Source organism: Dendrobates tinctorius, unplaced genomic scaffold, assembly GCF_039654945.1.
Source record: "Dendrobates tinctorius isolate UK_male_01 unplaced genomic scaffold, ASM3965494v1 ptg000103l, whole genome shotgun sequence".
NCBI lineage: Eukaryota > Metazoa > Chordata > Amphibia > Anura > Dendrobatidae > Dendrobates > Dendrobates tinctorius.
In genome coordinates this window covers 38,257,229-38,280,033 of record NW_027361771.1, presented here as the reverse complement: position 1 = coordinate 38,280,033, position 22,805 = coordinate 38,257,229, and the positions used below count along the sequence as shown (strand labels likewise).

The 22,805-nt window shown below is 48.4% G+C and overlaps 1 protein-coding gene across 1 annotated transcript in view; it reads left to right on the top strand.

Moving 5' to 3' along the window:
• Positions 1-22,805, top strand: part of LOC141100163 (calcium-binding protein 5-like) — a 76,443-nt gene that overhangs the window by 47,752 nt on the left and 5,886 nt on the right. Inside the window, exon 4 of the mRNA XM_073588439.1 lies at positions 13,309-13,418. Within this exon, the coding sequence (XP_073444540.1) occupies positions 13,309-13,418 (110 nt within the window). The remainder of the gene's footprint in view (positions 1-13,308; positions 13,419-22,805) is intronic.

The following is a 22,805-nucleotide window of genomic DNA, read 5'->3' as shown; positions in this document are numbered from 1 at the left end:
CTCTAGTAAGCTGGACTCGGACCGCGGGGCATGACGGAGTCTCGTTCGTTAACGGAATTAAGCTTGCAATGTGTGCATCTGTTCTGTAGCTGGCATGGTTGAGGTTTCCCAGGTGGAGTCGAATTTAACCGTAGGCTCCACTCCTGGTGGTGCCCTTCTGGACATTCCTTTAAGGTTCAGCTTTGCAACCATACTGCCCACGTAAAACAAACACTTTGCCTTCATGAACGCTGTTTGGAGGGTCATGACTCGTGGGAATAACGCCGCCCAATCAGTTAACCTGCTAGAGAGATCCTTCGTTGCTCCCAAGCATGACATCACACTCCCTAGGAAGAAGGTAATGCCACTGTGGCGACCGTACTCCTGGGGGCGACACAAGTGCACTGATGCCCAGCCACTGCTCGATGAATCTGCTGGTACATTGACCCAGACCACTACATTCCCCTCGCACGCTACACGACCTGAATCTGACCCTGATGAAACTCAGGTTACCCTTCCCATATACAGTTCCATCTTACACGGTGACAAAGAGGAAGCTGCAGATGAAAGTGCAGGTTCGGCCCACCCGCCATCAGACACTCCACCGTACTATCAGGGGCCCTGTGCCAGTGCCGTCGCCAACGAGTGGGCCCCCCCTGCTTGCTCAGGATCACAGCACTTGCAAAGTTGAAATACTGTGCAGTGAGATGGAAGATGGGGACGACGAGGAATCCAGACAAGTACAGGGATTCCCTAGCGAGGAGACTTATTTGATTGTTTTCAATGTTGGGACAGCAATTTTTGGGGAGCACTATACTCTGGAGAATGATAGATGGGGCCCACCATACACTGGAACATTCCAAAGGTGGACATCAGACACTGGAGCAGCACTTACAGGGCCCATTATACACTAGAGCATTAGAAATAGGGCCCATTATGTTTGGAGCATTATTTGGGCCCATAAGACAGTGGAGCTTCATCCATGGGGACCAACATATACTGTAGCATTATGTGGAGCTCATCATATACTGTTTCAAACATTATATGGGACCAATGATTCTGTATGGAGAAATAGATGGGCCTCGTCATGAGATGTAAAAAGTGAGGTATTTTTCATTGTACTATACCGCTATTTCTCTGCCGTATCGGAGCATGATGAGTTGTGGTATGTGTTAAAGGGGCGCTCTTTCGCCCAGGGCACATGAAAACCTGCATCCAGCCCTCCCCCCCACAACTTTAGCCAAATAACCCCCATTTTTCAGTGCGTAACTTGTATTATGAAGTTAATTAAGGTTGACAAGCTTAAGTAAGAAGAATTGATGCTTTTGGCATTCAAATGGGCACTGTAGGTGTGTTTCCTGTCCTCCTCTCACTGCCGACTTTTATTCCCCATTGACTTACATTGGGTTTCGTGTTTCGGGACGACCCCGACTTTTCCCTATAATCGGGCGATCTTGCTCGACCCGACTTTTGGAAAAGTCGGGTTTCACGAAACGAAACGCGACCCTAAAAAACCAAAAGTCGCTCAACTCTAGTCTTAAGAAATGTTGTGCAGGAGTACAATGTGCTGAATTTATTGCGAGGCACATGCCATTGAGAACATGAGCCAAATTCATTGTGGAGTGCACATCTTAATGAATTCAGTGCATTGTACTCCTTCATACCTCCGTGCAACTCGCCAAAAGTGAGTGCTACCCTGGTTAAACACTGGAGTAGTATTTCTGGGGTAAGAAATGACAAAACCTTTAATGAATTTATGGTCTGATGTAGCTACGTCTCTCCGCAAATCTGCTCTTTTTGACAAAGCTGGTTTAAACCTTACGTGAAAACTTTTACAACTTTTCAAAGAATTTTATACACGTTTTCTAGCATGGAAGCTTTGATGAATCGACCCAAAATTGTGAACCCAGCTATAGCTTACATTTTTAATGATTAACAGGTAATGACTGTTACACTAAGTTAACACAAACATGTTTAAAAATGAAGTGTATTTACGAAGCTGCTCTTCTGTCAGTTGAGACACAGCCATCGATCTATGAAACTGCTTCTGTTTGTTGCGGCTGTAATGTTAGGCAGTATTGTTGATGATGCTTCTTGTAACTGCTTTTCCAACAGATGTATATTACACTGCAGGTCTCCTTATAGTGGTAAATACAATACTGCTCACATTATATTTATAGAACTGTAGCAGTGAAAAATCTGCACTATACATCATGTGAAGATCTGAGGTTCTGGGTTGTAATAATCACCTAGGCAGGTTAACAATGCAACTATTTTTATCCCTTACATCCATGGTCTTACAGCAATTCCAGGTAGATGGTCAAAATGCAATGTCCCCAGTCCACAAGATCCCATCCTGGGGCCGATAGTTCCACTATCCCCATACCAGGTGATACCCACTGTCTCCCAACTTTTGGTTGGCCCACAGCTTTTGTATCTCCCACCAGTATAGTCTGTAGTAACAGTCCATGCTCCATGCAAAGACCGTAGCATATGTCTCCTGCTCCAGCTGGCAACAACAGTCCTTAAGATAATTCCTCACATCCAGACGCTAGATTTCATTATCATAGCCCTTGTTATCAAGTTTCAGCCAGCAAACCATCTCCAATCGCCATAGGCCATCCATACAGGAGCACCAGGACCTCACCAACAGATTCTCGCCCCTTGGTGTCACTGCACCAACTGCCTCACTAAACATGTGGCTTATTGTTCTCCCTATCCTGGGATGGGCAGACATGGTCACGCCCTTCCCCTTAAACATTGGGTTTTAGCTCAAAGCATGAAGAATTTTCCAGAAGCCCAGTTTCCAGCCTGTCTGCAGGGTTGTTTATTAGAGATGCCCCCTGCATAGAGGAACAAAGGCCCACATGTCCCCATCAAATGCAGGACAGAAATGGTAATGTAAGCTTTATGTATACATGAGATCCAGCCCGCACATCTTCCTCTGCTTACTCTCACTAAATGGGAACATTGATTTGTGAGGCTGAACACTCTCCAGGAGAGATTTGAGTACATTAACCTGACGAGCAAGCAAATCTCTAATAAACACAACAATTAGATCAACATATTGGAGCTCAGTACTGGAAAAAGTCTGTGGCCAGTTCTTCACACATCACATAGGAAACACTGAGACTGCCGGATACACATCACATAGGAGACACCTAAACTGATGTATATACATCACTGGAGATGCTGGGGCATAGACATCACAGAAGACACTGGGGCTGGGGCGTAGACATCACAGGAGACATTGGGCTGTGGCAAAGACATCTCTAGAGACATGGGGCTGGGGCATAGACATCACAGGAGACATGGGGCTGTGGTATAGATATTACAGGAGACATTTTTGAGCTGCAATACAGACATAACAGGAGACATGAGGCAGCGGCACAGACATCATAGGAGACATGGGGTTGCAATATATACATAACAGGAGACACGTTGGGGCTGCAGCACAGATATCACAGAAGACACTTTAGGGCTGCAGCACAGACATAACAGGAGACATGGGCCTGCGGTATAGACATCCTTGGAGAAATTTTGGGCTCCAGTATACATATGTGGCGCCCCTGAGGCTCAGTCACCACAGAGGTACTGCACCTTCTCCTAAGGTGTAGTGCCCCACCATCCAGGTAAGGTGGGAACTCCTTGCCACACTCCAACACCTGCATCCCACACACAGGATAGTTCAGCAGGGCCACATTGCGGCTCTTAGCTCAGAGGGTAGCAGAGCACCTTTCGTGGTTCCTGGCTTCGTAACACTAGATGTGCTGGGAGTTAGGTGGAGTTAGATATAAAAGAAGGGGAAATTGTAGGATTACAGTTCAGTTCAGCCTGAGGGCTCAGCCTGACAGGAGTTCAGTTCAGCCTGAGGGCTCAGTCTCACAGGAGAGTGAGAGAGGAGGAAGACAGTCAGTCAGGAGAGTCTGAGGACTGGTCTGGGAAGAAGGAGTGCTGCAGCTGCCTCAGTGATCTGAGCCAGCTGGCACGGGAAAGGAGAGAGAAAGAGAGAGACGTAGAACTGTAACCTGCACTTCCATAAGAGAGAGAAAGACAAGTACGGAACGAAGGAGATGAGAACAGAGAGGAGACGTGGGTTGAGAGAGGAACCCTGCCTATAGGTTCTCAGCGCAAGGCCGGGGCCCGATCCCCGAGGTTGTATGGACACTTATGGTTCTGCAGCAGACACCGGTGGAGTAGCTGGCTGTAAATGCACTACTCCCATCTAAGACTTGGGACACAACAGCAACACGGATAGAGAGCCGGGATCCTGGAGGTCCCCGAGCAGGCTACAGCTGTCTGTCATACAAGTGAGGTTCTAGGAACATCTGTCAGGAGGCATTCCAGGGTAACTAAGTACTGGAGTGCTTCACACTAAAAGGCGCATTGGAGGAGACGTTCAGAAAGGCACATGTTGGCGGAGTGTTGGCTGGGAGAATCCTATCTTGCCTGGAGGTTGGCTGAGTCTCAGCCCCGGAGGACACGGCACGGAGGCAGGCACCAGTGTGTACCAAGAACTGTGAGTAAAGCTTTGAAACTGCAAGCCTGGTGTCCTCCAGTCATTCGTGCGCAACATCTTCAGCACAGCTACATCTGGGTATCAGCATCCACACTGACTGCGCCTCTCCTCCAGCATCGCATCTACACTGCCCTGGGAACACAGCTCCACCTGTGGGGAGCTACACCATCTTTGCTGCACCACACCATCAGTCCCAGCGGATCTGTATGCAGCGTTGGCCTAACATCACACTTGCCAAACACCACGGGTGGCATCACGAACTATCCATATAAACCATTACATTAAACCACCATTTTATTGGGCGCCCAGGGCCACGGACCGGGTCACCGCCACCGCAGCACATTCCCCCTGACACCGGCCCGGTACTGAGTACCCCACAGCCCTGGGAGGGCGACCCACATATCCCAGGGGAAACTTTGGGGCTGTGGCATAGACATTACAAGAGACACTTTGGGATTGTGACATAGACATCAAAGGAGACATGGGTCTGTGGTACAGACATCTCAGGAGACACTATGAGGCTGGGGTATAGACATCACAGAAGACACCTTGGGGCTGCGGCTGTTCAATAGTGAACACTGCATGCACATGCTTGCAGAATATGAAGAAATTAAACTGCTGGCAAATCGCAGCTGGTGGCCAGAGCACTGCGGTCCCTAAGAATTTTGCCAGGGGCCGGAGAAAAGGTCATCGTGAGCCGTAAATGGGTCTGAGGTTTCCCTCCTGTGGTATATATTTGATCTCCTGTACAATTTGTAACGTTCAGTATGTTGGATATATGATTTATCATTTATAAACTAGAGTTCACAGACATCTTTCATGCATCAGTAAGGCCCTTTGTTTTGAGGGTAGCAGTATTTGGGGTGTGAAGAGGAAGTGAAATATGTCATTCGAAGACTTAAGAAAGTGTAAATATAGTGTGAGTAATGAATAAAGGCTTTTCTTCTTTTTGTGGAGGAGTTAAGTCACTGCACATTATACAAGATTACTCTACATATAAAGGAGTGATTTGTATTTTGCAAGATAATAGCTGAAGCCAGAGGCAGTAAGAGTCAGGCTAGGAGTCATAGGGGTGACAGAGTCCCACTAGATTTCAGTTTCTCAACCTGTGGTACGCATACTCCAGGGGCTACTCGGGGGGGGGGGGGGTATAATTATTCTGAAGGGGCCATGCATGTCATTATCATAGTGGAGGCAGGAAATGAATGGATATAATCATACACAAGAATGTGGATTTTGTACACAATGTTATGGGGTTTGGGATTAGTATATCAACAGTGGGTACAGAAAGTATTCAGACTCCTTTAAATTTTTCACTCTGTCTCATTGCATCCATTTGGTAAATTCAAAAAAGTTCATATTTTTTTCTCATTAATGTACACTCTACACCCCAACTTGACTGAAAAAAACCCCCAGAAATGTAGAAAATTTTGCAAATTTATTAAAAAAGAAAAACTGAAATATCACATGGTCATAAGTATTCAGACCCTTTGCTCAGACACTCATATTTAAGTCACATGCTGTCTGTTTCCTTGTGATCCTCCTTGAGATGGATCTACTCTTTCATTGGAGTCCAGCTGCGTTTAATTAAACTGATAGGACTTGATTTGTAAAGGCACACACCTGTCTCTATAAGACCTCACAGCTCACAGTGCATGTCAGGCCAAATGAGAATCATAAGGCAAAGGAACTGGCCAAGGAGCTCAGAGACAGACTTGTGGCAAGGCATACATCTGGCCAAGGTTACAAAAGAATTTCTGCAGTACTCAAGGTACCTAAGAGCACAGTGACCTCCATAATCCTTAAATGGAAGAAGTTTGGGACCACCAGAAGTCTTCCTAGACCAGGCCATCCAGCCAAACTGAGCAATCATGGGAGAAGAGCCTTGGTGAGAGAGGTAAAGAAGTGTTAGGGTTGGCGGAACGCACCAGATATAAATAATAGGAGGTGCGTTCGCCGCCCGGGGTCCACCGTGCGGTAGGTGACAAGACCGCTGCTGAGTAATGGCGGATGCACCGAAAGGTGAGGTACTGCGCTCGGGTTAACGTCACCCGAACGCTAAGTACGGCTCTGTTCACACACAGAGTCGCTAAAACAACAGAGTTGTATGAGGACGCTGGCCCTGTTTACTTCACAGGATACCCAGCGAATGACGCTGCAACCGCAGACGCTAAGAACGCTGCAACCGCAGCGCGGCAATAACTATCGCTGCTGAGCGACGGCGTCGGAACGACCGAGCACCGTCGGACGCTAGTGTGTCGTGCAGGAGGCACAGTGGCGTGTAGCTGGCCACAACCTGGAGCTGACTACCCAACAATCTGTCACCATTCGTAATAACCGAGGGAAGGGGTTTCAAATGAGTCAGTCACCAGTCCATGCATCCATCACCATATACACACACAGCATAATATGCTACACTAGCGCATGGCCGAGCCGCCATGCGGGCTTTTTATAGCCATGCGCTTCCGGGACCTTCCAGTACTATAGGAAGGACAAATCAGATCTGACATAGGACCTGCACATGTGACCCCTGCTCTCCACTGAGAGGACAAGTTGTGGGCATGCCTAGTAGCACGGCATGAGGACTTAGCCTCGGGAGCAGTTCCCTGCAAAGCAGGTTGCGTCACCATTGCTGCACCAGAGGTGGCAGCAACATCCAGGCTCACAGAACGAGTCAGAGGGAGATGCCTGGCCAGCCGAAATTGCTGAGCAGGAGTCCGAGCGGTCGGAGAGGAATGGGAGACCGCAGGATGTCTGGCTCTGGATTCCCACTGTGCAGTGCCAGGAATCCGACGCCTAACAAGAAGAACCCCAAGATTGCTGTGGCTGAGCTCCACAGATGCAGTAGGGAGATGGGAGAAAGTTCCACTGTCATGCCGCGCTCACCAGGAGGCGGGACTGCTGTCCCGACGTCATTCTCTCCAGTGTCGTGCCCGCTCTGGGTCCCTCGTCGGGTGCGCACACCGCACTCTTGGGTTTTCGCCTCCTCCATGTCGCGCTCGCGCTGGCACGTTCCAGGCCTCGGGTCGGTCCTCTCTATAGTAAAGGAGGACTGACCCGGAAGCTGTAGTGGTAAGGTGCTTCTGGCTAGAGGACCTGACCCGGAACCTGTAGTAGTCATGTGCTATATCAGGCAACCTCCCCCGATGGGAGGTGCCTGATTATTGTTGTGCTTCCAGGCTGGGACATCTGTGTCTCTGCCAGGCTGTTCGCTGTACTCAGGTCCTCTGTTCCGCCTTGTGTTCTTGGTGCTCCAGGGCACCCTTTCTGAACTTCCATTTTGCTCAGTCGTGCCCTCTGGCATCCACTCGGATCTTGTGCTCTATCTCTTGCTCCGCTGTGCCTCCGGGCACTCTCTCTGTCCCTATACTCTAATACTCCTCCTGGCACGACTGCTGCTCCATTCTGTACTCTGTCGTGCTCCTTGCACGCGTCTTGCTTGGTTTACCTCCAGACTTATTACTCGCCACACGCCATACGTGCTCACGTGTACCTGTCTCGCACTATCCTGTAGTTAGCGCACTTCCGTGTACACACCTGGTGTTCCTAGTATCCAGTACCGTCCCTCAGTCATACCCACCCGTGTCTCCTGTGAGCCGTCCCTCTTGGTACCGGCTACCGTGGTACTCGAACCCCTGGGCCTGCTCCTAACAGTCCCTGTATAGGGGTCGGTTCCACCTGGCAGCTCGCCCGGAGTTGGTACCGGCTACCGTGGTACTCGAACCCCTGGGCCTGCTCCTAACGGTCACTGTATAGGGGTCGGTTCCACCTGGCAGCTCGCCCGGAGCCCCTCGGCGCCATGGCCCAGAGGGTCCACTCCTGGAGTTTCCGGCTCCAGACCATCCACTCTCACAGTATAATCAGGCCATGGACCCCGCTGGTACCGCGGCTTCCGTCCAAAAGGAGCTGGCGTTCCTCCGGGAAAACCAGACTAGAATTATGTTATTTCTCAAGTCCATGGAGTCCTGTTTATCTGCCTTACTGTCCTCTGAGCCTGGGAATGCTGCCCAGTTGGCCAGTCTCCAGCTGGAACTCGCGCAGCAACGCGACTCCCAGGCCCAGATCCTCAACTATATGTCATTGCTAGATAATCGGCTCCTGTCTATACAATCCGTTTCTGCCCAGGCCATGGTTCCTCTTTCGCTACCGCGCTTATGTAAGCCACCTCGGTATGGTGGTGACCCTGTGTTGTGTCGCGGGTTTTTGAATCAGTGTCGTTTGCATTTTGAGTTTTTGCTGCAGCATTACCCCACCGATCGTGCTAAAATAGCACTTATAGTTGTAGTTTCTCACTTAGAGGGGAAGGCCCTTGCATGGGTTAATCCCCTTTGGGAGCGGGATGACCCACTTGTCTCTCAGCTTTCCGTCTTTTTGGACACCTTCCGTAAGGTGTTCGACGAGCCGGGTCGCCTCACTTCCACCACCGAGTCACTCTTTAATCTCCGTAAAGGTACTCTAACAGTTGGACAATACGCGATATGTTTTCGCACCTTGTCCTCCGAACTTGGTTGGAATAATGATGCCCTCGTAGGGGCCTTTTGGTGTGGTCTGTCCAGCCGGATCAAAGACGAACTGGGGGGCCGAGATACTCCTACCATTTTAGAGGACCTCATCTCTCTTGCGACACGCATTGATTTGCGCTACCAGGAGAGCACTCGCGAGTCAGCTAGAGAGAGAGGGGCCTCCCGTCTCTTCTCTTCCAGGCGCAGTTCTTCCCATCCGTTACCCGAGTTATCTGCAGTAGATCTGGTACCTGAGCCTATGCAGGTGGATCGTCTCCAGATAGCTCAACGGCGTCGCGTGAAGAGGCAGGCACAAGGGCTCTGTTTCTATTGTGGGGATGCCTCCCACTTCCTATGCTCATGTCCCAAGAGACCGGGGAAGTTTCTCCGCCTGGGACTGGTAAGTGAGCTCTCCACTGGTGTATGTGATTCCTCTTTAGCCCTGACCGTGCCTGTGTCCCTGAATTTTGGTTCCGAGAGTTGCACTGTGAAGGCTATTGTGGACTCTGGTGCAGTGGGTAACTTTATTAGTCTCGAGGCAGTTAAGAAGTTTCGGATTCCTGTCAGATCCCTAGAGACTCCTAGGTCGGTAGTTCCGGTCGACGGTAAGCCCTTGCAGGACACCGTTAACCAGGTCACTGAGGAAGTAGGGTTGCAGATTGGCACATGTCATCGGGAGCAGATCTCCTTCAACGTATTGCTGACTTCGGCTCATACCCTTCTTCTTGGTCTTCCTTGGTTACGAACTCACGGACCCTGGACTGGCAATCCGGTGATATACTCCGTTGGGGACCGTCCTGTCAAAAAAGTTGCCTGCTGTCCGTTCATCCGAAGAACCCTGCTTGCTCGTCTTCGGCGGTTACAGGTCCGCCGTCCGCTAACCGGTCTGAGACGTGTGACATTGTCGAGAATGGGGCTGAGAATCAGTCTGCACATCTGTCAAGCAACCAGTCTGTGATGTGTGACATTGTCGAGAAGGGGGCGGAGAGTCAGTCTCCACATCTGTCAAGCAACCGGTCTGTGACATGTGACATTGTTGAGAAGGGGCTGAGAGTCAGTCTCCACATCTGTCAAGCAACCGGCCTGTGACTTGTGACATTGTCGAGAAGGGGGCTGAGAATCAGTCTCCACATCTGTCAAGCAACCGGTCTGTGACGTGTGACAGTGTCGTGAAGGGGGCTGAGAGTCAGTCTCCACATCTGTTAAGCAATCGGCCGGTGACTTGTGACATTGTCGAGAAGGGGGCTGAGAGTCAGTCTCCACATCTGTCAAGTAACCGGTCCAAGGTAATTACCGTGGCTTCCGTCAAGTTGACATCCCAGTGCCCGGGGGAGACCTTTGTGTCTAAAGGTAACCGTAAAGGTGTGTTATCCTGGGGACATTCTTCTCCGGTTACCGGCCATGTTGGTGTCAAGAGGACACTCTCCTGTTTATCACACTGCTACTGGTGGCCGTCTATTGCTCAGGATGTCAAAGACTTTGTGGCTGCTTGTCCGTCCTGTGCCAAGAAGGAAGTTCCCAAGCAACCATCCTCCGACAGCTCGCCTCTTGAGGCTGAGCTGACTTTCAGTGCCCGCACCACCGCTTCGGCCTCCAAGCATGTCAGTGTGCCTCTGCCGGTTCGTCCTGTCTTGGGCGTACCTGCCTCCGGCTCTCTGTCCGTGGAGTTCTCCAGGGTACAGCAGAGGACCAAATTTTCTCTTGGAGAGACTTTGGATCTGATAGGACCACATGCAGATGGGAGGTACCTGGATCCCGCTCCTGAAGATAAGGTGCGGTTTTCCAGACCTAGAAAGAGGGGGCGTAAGGGAGGGGGTACTGTCATGCCGCGCTCACCAGGAGGCGGGACTGCGGTCCCGACGTCATTCTCTCCAGTGTCGCGCCCGCTCCGGGTCCCTCGTCGGGTGCGCACGCGCACACCGCACTCTCGGGTTTTCGCCTCCTCCATGTCACGCTCGCGCTGGCGCGTTCCGGTCCTCCAGGCCTCGGGTCGGTCCTCTCTATGGTAAAGGAGGACCTGACCCGGAAGCTGAAGTGGTCAGGTGCTTCTGGCTAGAGGACCTGACCCGGAACATGTAGTAGTCATGTGCTATATCAGGCGACCTCCCCCGATGGGAGGTGCCTGATTATTGTTGTGCTTCCTGGCTGGGACATCTGTGTCTCTGCCAGGCTGTTCGCTGTACTCAGGTCCTCTGTTCCGCCTTGTGTTCTTGGTGCTCCAGGGCAACCTTTCTGAACTTCCAATTCGCTCTGTCTTTGCTCAGTCGTGCCCTCTGGCATCCACTCGGATCTTGTGCTCTATCTCTTGCTCCGCTGTGCCTCCGGGCACTCTCTCTGTCCCTATACTCTAATACTCCTCCTGGCATGACTGCTGCTCCATTCTGTACTCTGTCGTGCTCCTTGCACGCATCTTGCTTGGTTTACCTCCGGACGTATTACTCGCCACATGCCATACGTGCTCACGTGTACCTGTCTCGCACTATCCTGTAGTTAGCGCACTTCCGTGTACACACCTGGTGTTCCTAGTATCCAGTACCGTCCCTCAGTCATACCCACCCGTGTCTCCTGTGAGCCGTCCCTCTCGATACCGGCTACCGTGGTACTCGAACCCCTGGGCCTGCTCCTAACGGTCCCTTTATGGCAGAGTGGCCAGACGGAAGCCTCTCCTCAGTGCAAAACATATGAAAGCCCACATAGAGCTTGCTGAAAAACACATGAAGGACTCCCAGACTATGGGAAATAAGATTCTCTGGTCTGATGAGACGAAGATAGAACTTTTTGGTGATAATTCTAAGCGGTATGTGTGGAAAAAACCAGGCACTGCTCATCACCTGCCCAATACAATCCCAACAGTGAAACGTGGTGGCAGCATCATGCTATGTGGATGTTTTTCAGCTGCAGGAACAGGACGACTGGTTGCAATTGAAGGAAACATGAATGCCGCCAACTACAGAGATATCTTGGATGAAAACCTCCTCCAGAGCGCTCTGGAGATCAGACTTCGCCGAAGGTTCACCTTCCGACAAGACAATGACCCTAAGCACACAGCTAAAATAACAAAGGAGTGGCTTCAGAACAACTCTGTGACCATTCTTGACTGGCCCAGCCAGAGCCCTGACCTAAACCCAATTGAGCATCTCTGGAGAGACCTGAAAATGGCCGTACACCAACGTTCACCATCCAACCTGACGGAACTGGAGAGGATCTGCAAGGAAGAATGGCAGAGAATCCCCAAATCCAGGTGTGAAAAACTTGTTGCATCTTTCCCAACTTATGGCTGTACAAGCTCAAAAGGGAGCTTCTACTCAATACTGAGCAAAGAGTCTGAAGACTTATGACCATGTGATATTTCAGTTATTCTTTTTTAATAAATTTGCAAAAATTTCTACATTTCTGAGATTTTTCAGTCAAGATGAGTTGCAGAGTGTACATTAATGAGAAAAAAATTAACTTTTTTGAATTTACCAAAGGAGTCTGAATATTTTACGTACCCACTGTAGGTGTGGTCTGTATTCGGGAGGGGGAGGATGCAGACTGGTCTGGAAAGAGATCTGTGTATAAAGCAGTCCAGGCCAAGGAGTCTGCATTCAGGGATGGCGGTCTGTATTAAAGGGAATCTGACATCAGTGTTTTTCTATGAAATCTGAGAGCAGCATTATGTAGGGACTGAGACCTTGATCCCTGCAATGTGTCACTTGCTGATATGAATGCTGTCATACTGATAGAATCACTGTTTTCTCTGCAGAAGATTTAGCACTGCTCAGAATGCTGAGCCCTGTATAACGCCGCCCACACCACTCATTGGCAGCTTACTGTGTGTATTGTACATTGGTAGAATGCTGCAGTGTGTACTAGTTTTGTCCATATTTTGGATGAGACAGATAGCTCCTGCACGCTTCCATTACCTGGATGAGCCCACGTTCCATGGCTGTGTGACACTCACCATAGTGTCATTTGTAATCTAGATAAATGTGATGACTTTTAAGAGAGTTAAATACTTTTTCAAGGGCCTTTAATACTGTATATTTATTATTATATTCTCTAAGTGATTTGCTTTAGCTGAGAGTTCTCCTGGAATCATATATTCAGCGAGACATTTAACACCACAGTTTGATGCCTGGGAGTTATATTTGTTGTATTTTCCCTACCCAAACATATATGACATATTAATGTTCATCTTTTTCCATATCACCTATATAGAATAAAGGTGCACGGCCTCTATATACCGATAACTGTATATAGCACATTTCCTTCATGATGGCTACTAACTTTATATCATTTTTCATTGCTCTTCATGATTGTTCATAGTGGGTGGTCGTGTGGACTTTGAAGATTTTGTGGAATTGATTGGACCAAAGATGCTGGCAGAAACAGAAAACATGGTGGGAGTACGAGAGCTGAAGATTGCATTTAGAGAAGTGAGAAAACTGTTATTTGCTTACAAAAATGTAATGAAAATGTTAGCTGCACCAAAACTGCAACTGGGTGATACTAAGTTCTTAACCCCTTCCCAACGTAGGCGTCATGAAAATTTGTGCCATTCCGACCTATGATGCCTACGTAGGTGTCATGGCACAAATCGCGTTCCTGTGGGTCGGGTGACCGGGTCACTGAAAGGTCACCCGACCCGCAGATACAGGAGGACTGGTACTTCACCCTGGGGGGGTGGCTTTGCCCCCCCATGGCTATGATCACTCTGTTTGGCTGTTTCACTTTCAACAACCAATCAGAGCAATTGTAATATTTCACCAATGAAACTTGGTGAAATATTACAATCCAGCCATGACCGATGCTTCAATATCATTGGCCATGGCTGGAGACCGCGATCTGCCCCCGCTAACGACTGACGAGGCGATCTGCCACCGCCACCGACTGATGACGGCAATCTGCCGCCGCTGTCAGTATTTGCTCCCCTCCCCTCTTCTCCCTCCGCCGTGCGATTCCACCCTACCCCATGTACTTCCCGAGTCCCAGTGTTCCTACATCTACGGGCCTTCTCCCATGGGCGCCGCCATCTTCTAAAATGGCGAGCGCAAGCGCAGTGCGCCCGCAGAGATCTGCCGGCCAGCACCCAGCAGATTCATTCATTTTGATAACTGTGATAGGGTCTATCACAGTGATCAAAATAAAAAAATAGTAAATAAACTCCCCCTTTATCACCCCCATAGGTAGGGAAAATAATGAAATAAAGAAAATATATTTATTTTTATTTTTCCGTTAGGGTTGAAATTAGGGTTAGCGTTGGAATTAAGGTTAAGGTTGGAATTAGGGTTGGGGTTGGAATTAGGGTTAGGGTTGGGATTAGGGTTAAGATTAGGGTTAGGGGTGTGTTGGGGTTAGGGTTGGGATTAGGGTTAGGCTTTTGGTTAGCGTTATGGTTAAGGTTGGGATTAGGGTTGGGGTTAAGGTTAGGGGTGTGTTGAGGGTTAGGGTTGGAGTTAGAATTGAGGGGTTTCCACTGTTTAGGCACATCAGGGGGTCGCCAAACGCGCCACCATTGATTCCAGCCAATTTTGCGTTCAAAATGTCAAACGGTGATCCCTCCCTTCCGAGCTGTGACATGTGCCCAAACAGTGGTTCCCCCCACATATGGGGCATCAGCATACTCAGGAAAAACTGCACAACAACTGCACTTGGGGGTTCAAAGTGCTCACCACAAATCTATATAAGTTCCTTGGGGATCTAGTTTCCAAAATGGGGTCACTTGTGGGGAGTTTCTACTGTTTGGGTACATTAGGGGCTCTGCAAACGTAACATGACGCCCGCAGACCATTCCATCAAAGTCTGCATTTCAAAACATCACTACTTCTCTTCCGACCCCCAACGTGTTCCCAAACAGTGGTTCCCCCCACATATGGGGCATCAACGTACTCAGGACAAACTGGACATCAACCTTTGGGGTCCAATTTCTCCTGTTAGCCTTGTAAAAATAAAAAATTGTGGGCTAAAAAATCATTTTTTGAGGAAATTTTACAATTTTTTGCCAAATTTCCGATTTTTTCACAAATAAAAGCAAAAATTATCGACCTAAGTTTACCACTAATATGAAGCCCAATATGTCCCAAAAAAACATTCTCAGAATCGCTAGGATCCGTTGAAGCGTTCCGGAGTTATTACCTCATAAAGGGACACTGGTCAGAATTGCAAAAAATGGCCAGGTCATTAAGGTCAAAATAGGCTGGGTCATGAAGGGGGTAAATAGCCCCAGACAGAAGGTCAAGTTAGGTAGACAAAACTGTGGGTACCATGGAGTTTGGTTCTGCCCTCTCTGCATCTGTGGAGCCTAGCGCTGTTCCGGTCCCTGTAAGAGAGGAACTTAAAAGGATAGTCCGCCAGGAGATACCATCTTCACTGGCGTCCTTCTCCCAAGCAATACCTGCTCCCAGCGTCCCTCCAGAAGCCAAAAAGAGGAGAATTTATCAGGAAGAGGATTCAGATTCCCAGGAGTCCATGCGGGAAGAGTTCCTGGAGGAGGGTGATCTGAGTCCCGGCCCTGACATACATGAGAGGAAATACAACTTTTCCTCAGAAAACATGGAGAAACTACTCACAGCTGTGAGAAATATCATGGAAGTGGAAAAGGAAAGACCAGAACGAACAGTGCAGCAGAAAATGTTCGGAGGTCTCCATTCAAAAAAGGAAGCTGGTATTCCCAATACATAAAAATAGCTGGTTCTGGAAGAATGGGAGGCTCCAGAAAAGAGGCTGAGCACTCAGAGTTGAAGGATAGATCCCTGGCAGATGACGAGACTGCGGAATGCTGGTCCGAGGTGCCCATAGTAGACGTTCAAGTGGCCGAGATGGTCAAGAAAATTACCTTGCCTTTTGAGGACTCTTCTCAGTTAAAGGATCCACTAGAGCGCAAAATGGAGGGCCTCCTGAGGAAATCCTGGGAGACATCAGTGGTATTACAGAACACAAATGCGGTCTTTACATCTGTAGCCAGGTCAATGTCTCACTGGTTGGGTCAGCTAGAACACCTGGCGGCAGGGACCCCTAGAGATGAGATCCTCGCCTCACTACCCCTTCCCCCTTCTCCAGAATGCTACAGCCTTCTTGGCAGAGGCCTTGGCGAAATCCCTCAGAGTATCGGTGAGATCATTGCCCCTATCCAACTCGGTGAGAGGAGCTCTGTGGCTGAGGTCATGGAGTGGTGACGTAGCATCCAAGATCAAGCTATGTTCCATTCCCTTTAAGGGGAAATATATGTTTGGGCCAGCTCTGGATGACTTGTTGGAGAAGGTTCTGGACTAGATAAAGTGTCTTCCTGAACCAAAAAGTGACAAGAAGAAGACCTTTCGGTGCCCTCAGGAGCAATCTTCCCAGTACAGGGGTACAGGGAAGACAGGAAGGTGGAGCCACCCCAAAGGCGGTCGGGTCAGAAATTTCTCTTTCAGGGCCAGCATCAGAGTGAACCATGACGCTCAAGGGAGAGTAGGAGGTCGCATTTCACATTACCTTCCACAATGGCGAGACATATGCACCAACCCTTGGGTCCTAATATCCATCCAGGAAGGGGTGAAGATAGAGTTTACCTCCTACCCTTCACAGAGAGTAAGGATAACACAATTCTCTGCACAGATGCTCCAAGACACCCTGAAGTCAGGTCTCAGAAACTTATTGGCCTCAGGTGCAATTTCACTAGTCCCGGAGATGGAGAAGAACAGGGGTCACTACTCCCGGCTGTTCTTAATAAAAAAGCCAAACGGATCCCACAGGATCATAATAAATTTGAAGCAACTGAACCAATATATGAGTTACAGGAGGTTCAAGATGGAGTCCGTCAAATCGGCATTTCCCTTGATAAGGAAAGACTTTGCCATGGCAACAATCGATCTGCAGGACGCATATCATCATGTCCCGATTCATCCCAACCACAGAAAATTCCTGAGATTCGCGGTTGCCCAGGGGGAGGGGATAACTCATTATCAGTTCAACGTGCTCCCATTCGGAATATCTTCGGCACCCCGAATATTAATAAAAAATTATGGCGGAGGTCATGGTTCACATCACATCACAGATATGCATTGTTCCATATCTCGACGACTTCCTGCTTGTGGCACAGTACTGTCATTGCAAGAACACATACAGACAACTCAGATTCTGACGTTACTGGGGTGGCTGATAAATCAACAGAAGTCGGATATGATCCCTTCTACAAAAAAAGACTTTCTTTGGAGTTCCCCTATTCTCAGGAACAAACATCCTTTTTGTCCTAACAAAAACAGATCCAACTGATGGCAAAGATAAACATCCTGCGAAGCAAAAGGTCAGTGTCCATGAGATTCGCCATGTAGGTCCTCGGCTTTATGACATCTTGTATCCAGTCAGTAGCCTGGGCCCAAGCACACACCAGGGACCTTCAGACTTGTGTGCTGGCAGAGTGGGATGGATCCCCCAGATCGCTGGACAAGAAGGTGTCGATACCTGCCGAAATAAGGACATCATTGTCTTGGTGGAACAACCCACAACCCAAGAAAACTGAACATTTGAGTGCCTTGGATCCAGATCCCACTGGTCACCATAAAAGTGGACGCCAAGCAAGAGAGGATGGGGTACCGTAGTTTACCAGACATCCTTCCAGGGTCACTGGTCAGCCAAAGTCAGCAGACAGTCCTCGAATTTCAGAGAATTGAAGGCAGTGGAAGAGATCTCAAGGCAGCAACGTCAGTGGTCCGAGGTACCCACATAAAGGTCTTTTCGGACAATGTGACCACAGTCGCACACCTCCACCACCAGGGAAGTTCGAAGTACGAAGACCTAAAAGGCATCTCAGCGAGAATATTTTCTTGGGCTAATAAGAAACTTCTCTCCGTGTCAGCACTTCATATAAAGGGAACAGCCAACAAGTGAGCCGACTTCCTAAGCAGAAGAGATATCAACCCTGGAAACTGTAGTCTGAATCCGGAGGTATTGCAGATGTTGACCAGAAAATGGGGTTGTCCAGAAGTCAATCTATTTTCGGAATGCCAGAATGCAAAGGTGACCCGCTATTTCTCACTAAAACCAGACAACACGTGTCTAGGAATTGACGCCTTTGCTCACCAGTGGCTGTTCAATCTGGCTTACACCTTTCCTCCAATCTGGTCTTAACAAAAACTCTACAGAAAGTAAGATTCGAGCGGACCATTCTGGTCGAACCTCTCTGGCCAAAGAGAAACTGGTACGGCACCATAACCAGACTGTGTGCGGACGGTCCTCTAATCCTTCCACCAGTCAAAGATCTCCTGCACCAAGGGCCAGTCTATCATCCAGACATAGAGAACTTGCATCTAGCAGCCTGGCTTCTGAGTTTTTGATTCTGAGGGCCAAGGGTCTCTCTGAGAGAGTCATCAACACAGAAGGAAGCCAGTGACAAACACCATATACCACAAAACCTGGAAGACGCTTGTGCCATGTTGTGCACCAAACTTGCCAGATCCCCGACAGGCCAATATCGCCCAGATCCTAGATTTTCTATAGGAAGGCTTGGAAAAAGGACTCAGACCTACTACTCTTAAAGCACAGGTGGCGGTGTTGAGCTCATACTTCAACCATGCCCTTGCTCAACATCATTGGGTGAGACTGTTCATGACAGCAACCACCCAGCTTTGTCCTAGCCTGATCAGTCTGGTCCCAGCCTAGGACCTTAATATTATTCTTAAAGGATTAATGCTTCCACCATTTGAGCTCCTACCGTCAATAATGTTGGACAAGTTGTCCTGGAAAATAACGTTCCTGGTGGCAATCACAATGGCAAGGTGAGAGGGGGAGTAACAGCATCTTTCAATAAGTAAGCCCTACCTGCGGATATTAGAAGACCGACTGATGTTCCGGCTTGATCCTTCAGTTCTGCTAAAGGTAGTTTAAGACTTTAATAAAACCCAGGACATAATACTACCTTCCTTCTGCTAAAGCCCAAAGAACTGGAGAGAAGAAGAGTTCCATACTCTGTATGTAAGGAGAATGGTACTACATTATCTCTATGTAATCAAAGAGTGGAGGAGAGATAAGAACCTGTTCGTTCAACCCTATGGTCAGAATAAGGGAAAGAAAGCATCCAAAACTAGGGTGGCCAATTAGATAAAGAGGGCAATCATTGAAGCTTACCAAATTCAGATTCTCACACCTCCACAGAAGTTCATGGCTCATTACACCAGAGCACTAGCAGTCTCATGGGCGGGAAAAGCCAACGCCTCCATCGAACAGATATGCAGAGCTGCTACCTGGTCATCTCTCCACACCTTTGTCAAACATTACAGACTTGACATCACGTCCGTTAAGGATTTATCATTTGGGAGAAAGATTCTCCAGGTGGTTGTCCCTCCTTAGACATTAGTCTTTGGTATTCCTCCTGTGTGCTGTAGTGGGGGGGGGGTTATTAGTGAAAATAGAATTAGACTTACCAGTAATTCGGTTTCTAACAACCCACCATGACAGCACGGGTAATTCCCCCCCTTTTACTCAATTATTGGATCTAGTAGTAATAAATATGTTAAAGCATTCATACTATTGTGGTCCTTTATATTAACACTGGGGAAAAGAGGTGGAAGGGGCTATTTGACCTCTTTCGTGTTTCCTGTCCCTATCAGGATGAGATGACATCCTCCTGTGTGCTTTCGTGGTGGGTTATTAGAAACCGAATTACAGGTAAGTCTAATTCTATTTTTTGTGGTGAACCGTCAACATCCCAATATTCCATTCACTTCCACCGGCATTCATGCTGCTAAAAAGTCTCGCCAGGGGCTTCACTAAAATCTGGGAGGACACCAAGACCACATTAAAGAAATCTTCAGAACAGATAGAGACACGTGGACAAGATACATCTGGACTCGCCTCTGTTTTTTCCTGGGGATAAGGTTTGGCTTTCTTCGAAGAATGTCCATCTCAAGCTACCCTTGTATAAGTTGGGTCCTCACTTCATCGGTCCGGTCGAGGTTCTCAAATAGATTAATTCCGTAGCTTACAAGCTTGTACTTCTGGCCTCTTTACAAATCTCCAATTTCTTTCATATATCTCTCCTCAAGCCTGTCATTCTTAGTCCCTTCTTCAAAGACCCAGGTATCACTCCTGCTACAGTCAGCTCTGAGGACGATTACAAGGTCGAGAATATTCTAGCCACAAAAAGGGTAACAGGAAAAACCTTTTTTTGTGTATTGGAAAGGGTTTGGTCCTGAGGAAAGGTTGTGAGAGCCCAGGGAGAACATCCATGCCCCTCTTATCCTGGAAAAATTTCTTAAGGGCTTGAAGAAGAGAGGGTGTAAAGGGGGGGTACTGTAGCGCCGACGACTCTGCAATCATCCGTCCTCCCCCGACAGGGACGTCGACTTACTCACCACAGCGGCCCCGTCCCGCACTTCCTCCTCCCCCTGCTGCTGCCCGGGTTCTGCGCACAGCTTGCAGATCCACGGACACTGTGCTTAGTGCGCGCGCTTCCTCCTTCTTTAAGGGATAGCTCATGTTGTCCTAAAGTGTTCCCAGCGAATGGCTGAGACACACTTATTTAAGCACCTCCACCTGATGGGAAGTGCCTGAGCAATATGTTCACTCTGCCTTGTTTGTACGCTTGATACTTCTCAGGTCCCCCGTACCTTCCAGTCCCTGCCTGTACCTGTCTTCCCATACCTGCTGTGTGTTCCTGTATTTCAGGAGTGTCTGTCAGTACCTGCATATCAGCCATGTCCACCAGCACCTGTTTGCATTTGCCATGCCTGCACCAGCTGTTCCTGCCTGTATACCAGCTTTTCCTGCCTGTATACCCTCCGTACCTGCCTGGATCTGCTGTACCTGCCTGTATGCCAGCTCTACCTGCCTGCACCTGCCATACAGTCTGTATAGCAGTAATATCTGATTGCACCTGCTGTGCCAGTCTGTATAACAGACGTACCTGCCTGCACTTGCCATGCCTGCCTGCCTGTACACCAGCCGTACCTGCCTGCACCTTCCGTGCCAGTCTGCATACCAGCTGTACCTCTTTGTACCAGTCAAGTCTACCCATTCTTGTCCGTTCCAACTACTTGCCCCTTTGGGGTTCAGCTGCCGTGTGTCCATGGTCTGTCCTGGAGTAGCACCCAGTGTCTGTCCAGCACCAAGTCTAACCCCACCATCTGGGGCTCTAGCGAAAAGTCAGGTGTTTGCCTAGTCACGTCCCTCCAGGCTCTCCTCGGTCCATAGCACAGTGGTTCCACCATTTCTGTTACACAGAGTCTGATAAATCTTTCTGAAGGTCTTTTGCAATCAAGCGGAGGTTCTGCTTTGCCTCTCTAGCAATCCTACCAGCAGCTCTCACAGAAAGTTTGCCTGGACTTCCATACCTCATTTTGACCTTCACTGTTCCTGATAACGGCCATTTCTTAATTACATTTTCGAACTGAGGAAAGGGCAACTTGAAAACACTTTGCCGTCTTCTTATATTGTTCTACTTTGTGGGCCTCCACCATTTTCAGAGTGCTAGGTAGCTGCTTATAAGAGCTCATGGCTGTTGTTTTTTTGGCACAAGGATAGAGAAGGCTGGGTTTTTATAAAGCTGGAAAATTTGATCACCTGGCCTTTTCTAACAATGATTGAGAACAAGCTATAACCCTCATAGGCTAATTAAGGTCTGAAACCTTAGTCAACGTTATCTGAGCACACAAATCTTCAAGGGTGCCCAAACTTTTGCATGGGCCCATATTCCTTTTTGCAATTTTTAAAATGTAAAAAATGATTATTTAGCCTTTTTAGATATCATTTCATCTTCAACTTGCTTAACTGTTTACAATGACAGTAATTTTTGACCAGTGGTGCCCAAACTTTTAGATGCAACTGTATGTATTGAATCTCACCCTCTCACACCGTTGTGTTGACACATTTGACATGCCTTTCAGAGGCAGTCGCTCAGCTGTACTCTGACCCTGGATGGATATTTTCAGGTTTACAGAACATTCATGAGTACAGAACACCACTGATCAGACGCTTTTCCAGGCAACGCAATAATTGCATCAAGTAACTTGTACGTGATGTTTTATCTGAATGTTGATATTTTCTGTCCTCATCTTCTTCATTCAGCCCTGACTCCTATGAAAGCTTCTTTCAGTCATATCTCATTGCTGTAGCTTGTTGGTCAGACGTTTTATGCTCCTCACCTTTCCTTCTTTCTCCCCAAATTCTTAAAGGGGTTATCCATTACAGATAAGATATCACCTATCCCCAACATAGGTGATAACTTGTAGATTGGTGAGGACCAGTGTTGGGATCTGCAGAATTGGACAATTTGTTCTCTGATAACGCCATTGTGAATGGAACAGTATGCATGTCTGACCGCCACAACATTCTCTATGGGGGTTACTTGAAAAACGTAGCCCCACAGCAAATGAATAGAGCGGCTGTCGGGCATGTGCAAACTCGCTCCATTCAAAATGGGTTTAACAGGTATAAAAATGCCTAGTTCTGACAATCAGTGCGGGACCCACAAAGTCGGACCACCACTTACTACAAGCTCTCACCTATCTTGCGGGTAGGTAATTAACTTCTCTTCACTGTACAAACAGTGCTTTCACATTGTGTTCTGACACCAGTTCGGTGGCCCTATCAGGGCTTACTTCTGAACCTCCAAGAAAACAGGATTTGGACGTAGGCGCCCACGGGGCCATAGACTATATTTGTGCCGGCAGGGTGAAAGTGTGCTTTACAGTATCGTGCATCATTTTTGAGCATGTACGCATACTGGGAGGTGGACACTCAGATGTAGTAGACTGTGTCTGAGTGTCCAAATCCAGTAGGTGTACACGCTCGAAAATGATGCCCAGCAGAGTGTACGATCGCTCCGCCAGCACCATTATATTCTA